Raw genomic sequence first — 12,098 nt, forward strand, 5'->3', positions numbered from 1 at the left:
CCCCCACACACACACTCCCTCCCCCCCCCACACACACACTCCCTCCTCTCCACCCCCCACACTCCCCTCCCCCACCCCCCCGCACACTCCCCTCCCCTCCCACTCCCCTCCCCTCCCCCCCCGCACACTCCCCTCCCTCCCCCCGCCGCACACTCCACTCCCCTCCCCCCCCGACCACACACTCCCCTCCCCCCACCCACCCACCACACACTCCCCTCCCCCCACCCACCCACCACACACTCCCCTCACCCCACCCCCCCACACACTCCCCTCACCCCACCCCACTACACCCCCACACACTCCCCTCCCCCCACCCCCCTACACCCCCACACACTCCCCTCCCCCCCCCACACACACACTCCCTCCCCCCCCCCACACACACACTCCCTCCTCTCCCCCCCCCACACTCCCCTCCCCCACCCCCCCGCACACTCCACTCCCCTCCCCCCCCGCACACTCCACTCCCCTCCACCCTCCCCCACACTCCACTCCACCCCCCCCACACTCCACTCCCCTCCACCCCCCCCCACACTCCACTCCCCTCCACCCCCACGCACACTCCCCTCCCCCCCCGCACACTCCCCTCCCTCCCCCCGCCGCACACTCCACTCCCCTCCCCCCCCGCACACTCCACTCCCCTCCACCCTCCCCCACACTCCACTCCACCCCCCCCACACTCCACTCCCCTCCACCCCCCCCCACACTCCACTCCCCTCCACCCCCACGCACACTCCACTCCCCCCCCACACGCACACTCCACTCCCCCCCCACACGCACACTCCACTCCACTCCACTCCCCCCCCACACGCACACTCCACTCCACTCCCCCCCACACGCACACTCCACTCCACTCCCCCCCACACGCACACTCCACTCCACTCCCCCCCACACGCACACTCCACTCCACTCCCCCCCACACGCACACTCCACTCCACCCCACACGCACACTCCACTCCACTCCCCCCCACACGCACACTCCACTCCACTCCACTCCACTCCCCCCCACACGCACACTCCACTCCACTCCACTCCCCCCCACACGCACACTCCACTCCACTCCACTCCACTCCCCCCCACACGCACACTCCACTCCACTCCACTCCCCCCCACACGCACACTCCACTCCACTCCACTCCCCCCCACACGCACACTCCACTCCACTCCCCCCCACACGCACACTCCACGCCACTCCACTCCCCCCCAACACGCACACTCCACTCCACTCCCCCCCCACACGCACACTCCACTCCACTCCCCCCCACACGCACACTCCACTCCACTCCACTCCCCCCCACACGCACACTCCACTCCACTCCACTCCCCCCCAAACGCACACTCCACTCCACCCCACACGCACACTCCACTCCACTCCCCCCCACACGCACACTCCACTCCACTCCCCCCCACACGCACACTCCACGCCACTCCACTCCCCCCCCACACGCACACTCCACTCCACTCCCCCCCCACACGCACACTCCACTCCACTCCCCCCCACACGCACACTCCACTCCACTCCACTCCCCCCCACACGCACACTCCACTCCACTCCCCCCCACACGCACACTCCACTCCACTCCACTCCCCCCCACACGCACACTCCACTCCACTCCCCCCCACACGCACACTCCACGCCACTCCACTCCCCCCCCACACGCACACTCCACTCCACTCCCCCCCCACACGCACACTCCACTCCCCCCCACACGCACACTCCACTCCACTCCACTCCCCCCCACACGCACACTCCACTCCACTCCACTCCCCCCCACACGCACACTCCACTCCACTCCACTCCACTCCCCCCCACACGCACACTCCACTCCACTCCCCCCCACACGCACACTCCACTCCACTCCACTCCCCCCCACACGCACACTCCACTCCACCCCACACGCACACTCCACTCCACCACACACGCACACTCCACTCCACTCCCCCCCACACGCACTCCACTCCACTCCCCCCCACACGCACACTCCACTCCACTCCCCCCCACACGCACACTCCACTCCACTCCCCCCACACGCACACTCCACTCCACTCCCCCCCACACGCACACTCCACTCCACTCCACTCCCCCCCACACGCACACTCCACTCCACTCCCCCCCACACGCACACTCCACTCCACTCCCCCCACACGCACACTCCACTCCACTCCCCCCCACACGCACACTCCACTCCACTCCCCCCCACACGCACACTCCACTCCACTCCCCCCCACACGCACACTCCACTCCACTCCCCCCCACACGCACACTCCACTCCCCTCCCCCCCCACACGCACACACACTCCCCTCCCCCCCCACACGCACACACACACCCCTCCCCCCCCACACACACACACACACCCCTCCCCCCCCACACACACACACACTCCCCTCCCCCCCCCACACACACACACACTCCCCTCCCCCCCCCACACACACACACACTCCCCTCCCCCCCCCACACACACTCCACTCCCCTCCCCCCCCCACACACACTCCCCTCCCCTCCCCTCCCCTCCCCACACACACACACTCCCCTCCCCCCCCACACACACACACTCCCCTCCCCCCCCCACCCCACACACACTCCCCTCCCCCCCCCACACACACACACTCCCCTCCCCCCCCCACACACACACACACTCCCCTCCCCCCCCACACACTCACACTCCCCTCCCCCCCACACACTCACACTCCCCTCCCCCCCCCACACACTCACACTCCCCTCCCCACACTCCCCTCCCCCCCCCCACACTCACACTCCCCTCCCCTCCCCCACACACACACACACTCCCCTCTCCTCCCCCACACACACACACACTTCCCCCCCCATACCCCTTCTCACACACCCCTCCCATACCCCTTCTCACACACACCCCCCATACCCCTTCACACACCCCCCCATGCCCCCTCCCACACCCACCCCCCCCTCTCACACCCACCCCTTCTCTCACACCCACCCCTACCCCCCTCTCCCAACACAAACCCTCCCCCACACCCGCTTCCCCCCCACACCCCCCCTACCCCCTCACACCCCCCCTACCCCCTCACACCCCCCTCCCACACCCCACTCTCACACATACCCCCCCACTCACACACACCCCCCCACTCACACACACCCCCCCACTCACACACACCCCCCTCCCCCACACCCCCTCACACACACACCCCCTTCCCCACACCCCCTCTCACACACACCCCCCTCCCCCTCTCACACACACCCCCCTCCCCCCACCCCCTCTCACACACACCCCCCTCCCCCCACCCCCTCTCACACACACACCCCTCCCCCCTCTCACACACCCCCCCTCCCCTACCCCCTCTCACACACCCCCCCTCCCCTACCCCCTCTCACACACAGCCCCCCCTCCCCTACCCCCTCTCACACAGCCCCCCCCTCTCCTACCCCCTCTCACACACCCTCCCTCCCCTACCCCCTCTCACACACCCCCTCCCCTACCCCCTCTCACACCCCCCCCTCCCCTACCCCCTCTCACACCCCCCCCTCCCCTACCCCCTCTCACACACACCCCCTCCCCTACCCCCTCTCACACACACCCCCTCCCCTACCCCCTCTCACACACCCCCCTCCCCTACCCCCTCTCACACACCCCCCCTCCCCTACCTCCTCTCACACACCCCCCCTCCCCTACCCCCTCTCACACACCCCCCCTCCCCTACCCCCTCTCACACACCCCCCCTCCCCTACCCCCTCTCACACACCCCCCCTCTCACACACCCCCCTCCCCTACCCCCTCTCACACCCACCCCTTCTCACCCCCCCCCGCCTCACCTCCGCCGAGTGGAAGCGTTTCTTCGGCGCCCCCTTTGCGCCTCTCGGGCCTGGGGCTGCGGTTGCCGCTCATCTCGTCGCCTTGCATCAAAAGGAAAACGGGAAATAAAAGAAAATCATCGGCAGTGCAAAGTTTCACAGCCAGCAATCGCGACAGCCAAGGCGGAGCTCGGGCCTGGGTAAAGGGAGCCGGGGCCGGAAGTTCCTGTCACTCAACCGACTGAAGCCACCGGGCGGCCATCTTGGTAAAGGGCGGCTATTATTCATTATTGAAGACTATCTCTCGAACCAACAACAACGCACCTTTAACGTCGTGAAACATCCCAAGACGCTTCACAGGAGTGTTACGCGATAAAAATTTGACACGGAGCCGCATAAGTAGAAATTAGTTCCCTAGTTCCTTAAACTCTGTCTGCACGACCGCAACCCTCTTCCTTCCTATTTAGTTGGCTCCGACATAGATCATGACTTCTGGCTCATCCCCTTCCCCCCGCAGAATGTTCTACACCCTGTCCGTGATGTAACCGCATCCATGGAACATGCCACATGGAAATATGGAACAAGGATTCTCACAGGAAGAAACAAGGGGGAAAGTTCTTGCGCTGAAGGCTATTAGACTGTGGTATACTTCACCAAATTCATAACAAATTAGATGAGCTGTCGGCACAAATCGTTACAAATAGGTATGATCTGGTAGCCATAACAGAGACTTGGTTGCAAAGTGACCAATGTTATGTATTTAACCGTTGACAACCTGTATCACACCACCAGCAGAGGGCCTACCTGTTGAAGTCCCAAGGTATCCCAGCATCCCTTGGGAGCATTGTATGTATATAAGCAGGCCACCCATGCAGTGTCTATACTCTGGAGTCTAATTAAAGGAGCTAAGGTCACACTTACTCATTGCTTACAGTACTCATTTTCATCCTTTATTATGAGCGTAACAATTGGCGACGAGATAACGAACAACTGCGCGAAAATGCAAAGAACAGTTGGTATCCTGGAGAAGTTCTCAGAAGGGGATGATTGGGAGGCCTTCATGGAGAGACTCGACCAATACTTCGTGGCCAACGAGCTGGAAGGGGACGAGAACACTGCCAAACGAAGGGTGATCCAACAACCTATGGCCTCATGAAGAATCTTCTAGCTCCGGTAAAACCAACAACCAAATCCTATGAAGAATTGTGTACGCTGACCCGGGAGCACCTAATTGCTAAGGAAAGCATTTTGCTGGCAAGGTATCGGTTCTACACGTGTCAAAGGTCGGAGGGCCAGGAAGTGGCGAGCTATGTCGCCGAACTAAGGCGCCTTGCAGGACATTGCGAATTTGATGGATTCCTAGAACAAATGCTGAGAGTCTTTTTTGTGCTTGGCATTGGCCATGAGGTAATCCTTTACAAACTATTGACTGTTGAAACAACGAACCTGAGCAAAGCCATAACAATATCCCAGGACTTATGTCCACCAGCAATAGCACCAAACAAATTTCACAGCATAAATAGGTTTTGGCCAGTACTGTGCACAAAGTAACGTTGTTTTCGAGCAAGAATATACATGGCAGAACATACACGCCGGCTGCTGCACGACCTCAGATGACCCTGAGTCCGCCATCAATCGTTAATGCGGGCAGTTAACACCTTGTTGGTGTGGAGGTGATCATCGGGCCCATCAATGCCGCTTCAAGCACTATGCGTACAACGGCTGCAGAACAACGGGACACCTCCAGCAAATGTGCAGGCGAGCTGCAAACCCTGCAAACCACCACGTTGCAGAGGAAGATCGATCCATGGTGGATCAGGTTGAATTAGAGACTCGAACCGAGGAGGCAAAAGTGTAGGGGGTACACACCTTCACCACAAAATGTCCACCAATAATGCTAAAAGTTGAACTGAACAGAATTCCAGTATCCATGAAACTGGACACGGGTGCGAGTCAGTCCATAATGAGCAAAAAGGCCTTCGACAGGCTGTGGTGCAACAAGGCACACAGGCCCAAGCTCAGCCCCATTCACACCAAGCTAAGAACTTACACCAAAGAACTGACCCCTGTAATTGGCAGTGCAGAAGTCAAAGTCTCCTATGATGGAGCAGTGCACGAACTCGCATTATGGATCGTGCCAGGGGATGGCCCCACACTGTTCGGCAGAAGCTGACTGGGAAAAATCCGCTGGAACTGGAACGATATCCGAGCGCTTTCGTCCGTCGATGACGCCTCATGTGCCCAGTTTCTGAGCAGATTTCCATCGTTGTTCGAGCCAGGCATTGGAAGTTTCTCGGGGACGAAAGCGCAAATCCATTTGGTTCCCGGTGCACGACCCATCCACCACAAGGCACGGGCGGTACCATATATGATGTGAGAGAAAGTGGAAATTGAGCTGGACAGGCTGCAGCGAGAAGGCATCATCGCGCCAGTGGAATTCAACGAGTGGGCCAGTCCGATTGTCCTGGTACTCAAAGGTGACGGCGGGGTCAGAATTAGTGGAGACTATAAAGTAACAATTAACCGTTTTTCGCTACAGGACCAGTACCCTCTATCCAAGGCAGACGACCTATTTGCGGCCCTGGCTGGAGGAAAGACGTTCATCAAGTTGGACCTGACCTCGGCATACATGACCCAGGAGCTGGAGGAATCTTCGAAAGGCCTCACCTGCATCAACACGCACAAAGGTCTGCTCATCTATAATATGCCCGTTCGGGATTCGGTCAGCCGCGGCAATTTTCCAACGGAACATGGAGAGCCTGCTAAAGGCGGTTCCTCGCACCGTGGTTTTCCAGGACGACATACTGGTCACAGATCAGGACACCATCGAACACTTGAAGAATCTGGAAGAGGTTCTAAGTCAGCTAGATCGCGTGGGGCTCAGGTTGAAACGCTCGAAGTGTGTTTTCCTGGCGCCAGAGGTTGAGTTCTTGGGAAGAAGAATCGCAGCAGACGGCATCGACCCACCAATGCCAAGACGGAAACCATCAAGAACGCGCCGAGACCACAGAACGTGACGGAGCTGCGGTCATTCCTGGGACCCCTCAACTATTTCGGTAATTTACTACCCGGGTTAAGCACCTTGCTAGAACCCCTACATGTGCTACTGTGCAAGGGAGACGACTGGGTATGGGGGGATTCACAAGAGGCTGCCTTTGAGACATCTGTTATGTTCAAACAAATTGCTTGTTCTGTATAACCCATGTAAACGATTAGTGCTAGCTTGCGATGCGTCGTCATACGGGGTCTGGTGTGTGTTACAACAGGCTAACGAATCGGGAATTTTGCAACCGGTCGCTTATGCGTCCAGGAGTCTGTCCAAGGCCGAAAGGGCCTGCAGAATGATTGAAAAAGAGGCTCTGGCATTCATATACGGGGTGAAAAAAATGCACCAGTATTTGTTGGGTCTCAAGTTTGAGCTTGAAACTGACCATAAGTCGCTCATGTCGCTATTCTCAGAGAGCAAAGGGATTAATACCAATGCCCCCACCCGCATCCAAAGATGGGCGCTCATGCTGTCGGCATACAACTATGTAATCCGCCGCAGACCGGGCACAGAGAACTGCGCTGATGCTCTCAGTCGGCTACCATTGCCCACTACCGGGGTGGAAATGGCACAGCCTGCAGACTTGCTCATGGTGATGGATGCATTCGAAAACGAAAAGTCACCCGTTACGGCCCGCCAGATCAGGACCTGGCCCAACCAGGATCCTTTACTGTCCCTGGTAAAAAACTGCGTCCTCCATGGGAGCTGGTCCAATGTCCCAGCGGAGATCCAGGAGGCGATTAAGCCGTTCCACAGGCGCAAAGATGAAATGTCCTTGCAGGCGGACTGTCTTTTGTGGGGTAATTGCGTGGTCTTGCCCAAGAAAGGCATAGAAATGTTCTTACGCGACCTACACAGCACCCACCCAGGCATAGTAATGATGAAAGCCATAGCCAGATCCCATGTGTGGTGGCCCGGCATCAACTCAGATTTAGAGTCATTTGTGCGTCAGTGCAATTGAGCAATGCACCCAGAGAGGCACCGCTAAGTTGTGGTCGTGGCCCTCCAAACCATGGTCTAAGATCCACATTGACTATGCGGGCCCATTTCTAGGCAAAATGTTCTTGGTTGTCGTGGATGCTTATTCAAAATGGATTGAATGTGTAATAATGTCTGTAAGCACGTCCACCACCACCATCAAAAGCCTATGAGCCATGTTTGCCACACACAGTCTGCCTGATATCCTAGTCAGCGACAAAAGGCCGTGTTTCACCAGTGCTGAATTCAAGTAATTCATGTCCCGCAATGGGTTCAAGCACGTCACATCTGCCCCGTTCAAGCCCGCATCCAACGGCCAGGCAGAAAGGGCAGTTCAGACCATCAAGCAAAGCTTGAAATGCGAGTCGGAAGGCTCCCTGCAGACCCGACTGTCCCGAGTTCTACTCAGTTACTGCAACAGATCCCACTCGCTCACTGCGGTTCCCCCAGCCGAGCTGCTCATGAAAAGGGCGCTCAAAACAAGGCTCTCTCTTGTCCACCCTGATCTCCATGATCACGTCGAGGGCAGGCGGCATCAACAAAGTATGTACCATGATCGCGCAAATTTGTCACGTGATATTGAGGTCAATGATCCTGTGTTTGTACTCAATTATGGACATGGTCCCAAATGGCTCGCTGGCACGGTCATATCCAAAGAAAGGAGTAGGATGTTTCAGGTCAAATTGGCCAATGGACTAACGTGCAGAAAGCATTTGGACCAAATCAAATTGCGGTTCACTAACAGCTACGAACAACCCGAAGAGGACACCACCAACTTCGACCCTCCAACAGACACACAAGTGGCAACCGACATCATGGTTGACCACGAAGCCGAACTCACCATCCCCAGCAGCCCGGCAAGGCCGGCTGCCCAGCAGCCCAGTGAAGAACCAACCAACTCACCCACACCTGCATTTGTACCGAGACGATCGACAAGGGAGCGAAAATCCCCAGATTATCTCACCCTGTAAATAAGAGTACTATTGGCTTTACAAGGGAGTGATGTTATGTATTTAACCCTTGGCAACCTGTATCACACCACCAGAGGGCCTACCTGTTGGAGTCCCAAGGATCCCAGCATCCCTTGGGAGCACTGTATATAAGCAGGCCGCCCATGCAGTGCCTACACTCTGGAGTCTAATTAATGGAGCTAAGGTCACACTTATTCATTGCTTACAGTACTGTTTCATCCTTTATTATGAGCATAACAACCAAGACTGGAAACTAAACATTCAGGGGTACTTGACAATTCGGAAGGACAGACAGAAAGGAAAAGGAGGTGGGGTATCTCTGTTGATAAAGGATGGAATCACTGCAATAGTGAGAAACGTTATTGGCTCAAATGGTCAGGCTGTTGAAACAGTTTGGGTGGAGATAAGGAATAATGGGAAAAAGTCACTGGTGGGTGTAGTCTCATCATCATCATCGGCAGTCCCTCGGAATCGAAGAAAACTTGTTCCACTCTTAACATGAGTTCTTAGGTGGCTGTACAGTCCAATACGAGAACCACAGTTCTCTGTCACAGGTGGGAAGGGTAGGCTGGTTTGCCGCACGCTCCTTCCGCTGCCTGCGCTTGATTTCTGCATGCTCCCGGCGACGATACTCAAGGTGCTCAGCGCCCTCCCGGATGCACTTCCTTCACTTAGGGCGGTCTTTGGCCAGGGACTCCCAGGTGTCAGTGGCGATGTTGCACTTTATCAGGGAGACTTTGAGGGTGTCCTTGTAATGTTTCCGCTGCCCACCTTTGGCTCGTTTGTCGTGGATGAGTTCCGAGTAGAGCACTTGCTTTGGGAGTCTCGTGTCTGGCATGCGAACTATGTGGCCTGCCCAGCGGAGCTGATCAAGTGTGATCAGTGCTTCAATGCTGCGGATGTTGGCCTGGACGACGACGCTAATGTTGGTGCGTCTGTCCTCCCAGAGGAATTGTAGGATCTTGTGGAAACATCATTGGTGGTATTTCTCCAGCGACTTGAGGTGTCTACTGTATATGGTCCATGTCTCTGAGCCATACAGGAGGGTGGGTATTACTACGGCCCTGTAGACCATGAGCTTGGTGATAGTTTTGAGGGCCTGATCTTCAAACACTCTTTTCCTCAGGCAGCCGAAGGCTGCACTGGTGCATTGGAGGCGGTGTTGGATCTCATCGTCAATGCCTGCTCTTGTTGATAGGAGGCTCCTGAGATAAGGGAAGTGGTCCACTTTATCCAGGGCCATGCCATGGATCTTGATGTCTGGGGGTCAGTGCTGTGCGGCGAGGACAGGCTGGTGGAGGACCTTTGTCTTAATGATGTTTAGTGTAAGGCCCATGCTTTCATACGCCTTGGTAAATAAATTGACTATGTCCTGGAGTTCAGCCTCTGTGTGTGCACAGACGCAGGCGTCGTCCACGTACTGTAGCTCAACGACAGAGGTTGGAGTGGTCTTGGACCTGGCCTGGAGATGACGAAGGTTGAACAGCTTCCCACTGGTTCTGTAGTTCAGTTCTACTCCAGCGGGGAGTTTGTCAACTGTGAGGTGGAGCATTGCAGCGAGGAAGATTGAGAAGAGGGTTGGGGTGATGATGCAGCCCTGCTTGACCCCGGTCCGGATGTGGATTGGGTCTGTGATGGATCCGTTGGTCAGGATCACGGCCTGCATGTCGTCGTGGAGCAGGCGGAGGATGGTGACGTACTTTTGGGGGCATCCGAAACGGAGGAGGACGCTCCATAGACCCTCGTGGTTGACAGTGTCAAAGGCCTTTGTAAGGTCAAAGAAGACCATGTATAATGGCGCTGCAAAAATCATGTCCCTTGTGTCCCGGAGGGGACGAAATCTGCTCTGCGACTCTGGGAGGAGCTCCTCGGCCATGGGGAGAAGACGGTTGAGGAGGAATCTAGTGACGACTTTCCCAATGATTGATAGAAGGGAGATTCCTCTGTAGTTGCCGCAGTCGGACTTGTCCCCTTTTTTAAAGGTGGTCACGATCACTGCATCTCTAAGATCTCCCGGCATGCTCTCCTCCCTCCAGATGAGAAAGATGAGGTCGTGTATTCGCGCCAGCAGTGCCTCTCCGCCATACTTAGTGCCTCAGCAGGGATTCCATCCGCTCCCGTAGCCTTGTTTTTTAGCTGTCTTATGGCTTTTTCTACTTCGAGGAGTGTTGGGGTCTCACTGAGGTGGTGGCGGGTAGCATGCTGCGGAATGGAGTTGAGAACACTCGAGTCAAAGGCAGAGTCTTGATTGAGGAGATCGTTGAGGTGCTCCTTCTAGCGGACCCTGACTGCCTCAGTGTCCTTGATGAGTGTTTCCACGTTCTTGGCCCGCAGCAGGGTGGGACCTTGGGTGTTTGGACCGTAGGTGGCCTTGACTGCGATGAAGAATCCTCGCACATCAAGGCTGTCGGCCAGCTGCTGTATCTCCTGTGCTTTCTCCATCCACCATCTGTTCTTTAGGTCCCAGTTTTTTGTTGGACCTTAGCCTTTAGCCGTCTGTAATGCTGCTTTGCTGCTCCCGAGTTGGGTTGCTCTTTAAGGCTTAGAAATGCCCTGTGCTTGCAATCTATTAGCTCTTGAATCTCCTGATCATTCTCATCAAACCAGTCCTGGTGTTTCCTGGTTGAGTGACCGAGCGTCTCTTTGCAGGCACTGGTTATGGAGGCCTGGAGGACAGACCGAGTACGGTGGTCATCAAGGCACGCCAGGTTAGCTCTGAAGCGCTGACTGTAAAGGGCTCTCTTAGCTGGGTCCTTAAGTGCCCTGGCATTTATTTTTTTGCGACACTGCTTCTGCTGCCCCCTTCGCTTTGGGGCTATGTTGATGTCAATGATGGATCGGATTAGGCAGTGGTCCGTCCAGCAGTTATCAGCTCCTGTCATGGCACGGGTGATGCGCACATCCTTGCGATCCCTGGCTCAGACGATGACATAGTCAAGCAGGTGCCAGTGTTTGGAGCGAGGGTGTTGCCACGATGCCTTGTATTTGTCCCTCTGTCGGACAAGGTGTTGCTGATGAGAAGTTCATGCTCTACACATTTTGTCAGGAGTACGGTACCACTGGAGTTGGCTTTCCCTACCCCCTCTCTGCCAATCATGCTTCCCCAAAGGTCTGTGCCCTTGCCGACCATGGCGTTGAAGTCGCCGAGGAGGATCAGTTTGCCGCCCGCGGGGACGCAGGTCAGGAATTTTTCGAGGTTGGAGTAAAATCCCTATTTGACCTCATCTGTTGCATCGAGTGTTGAGGCGTAAGCACTGATGACTGGCGCACTGGTTCCGGAATAGGGTGAGTCGAAGCGTCATAAGGTGTTCGTTAGCCCCACAGGGGGAATCTTTGAGG

General features: G+C 56.9%; 1 protein-coding gene across 1 annotated transcript in view; it reads right to left on the minus strand.

The window, feature by feature from the left end:
- The window catches only part of LOC139268177 (torsin-1A-interacting protein 2-like), a 31,630-nt gene extending 27,594 nt beyond the window's left edge, over positions 1 to 4,036 (minus strand). The window contains exon 1 of the mRNA XM_070886229.1: positions 3,786 to 4,036. Within this exon, the coding sequence (XP_070742330.1) occupies positions 3,786 to 3,873 (88 nt within the window). The 5' untranslated portion in view covers positions 3,874 to 4,036. The remainder of the gene's footprint in view (positions 1 to 3,785) is intronic.
- Positions 4,037 to 12,098: the final 8,062 nt, after the last annotated feature.

The sequence above is a fragment of the Pristiophorus japonicus genome, chromosome 8 (assembly GCF_044704955.1).
Source record: "Pristiophorus japonicus isolate sPriJap1 chromosome 8, sPriJap1.hap1, whole genome shotgun sequence".
NCBI classification, from domain to species: Eukaryota; Metazoa; Chordata; class Chondrichthyes; family Pristiophoridae; genus Pristiophorus; species Pristiophorus japonicus.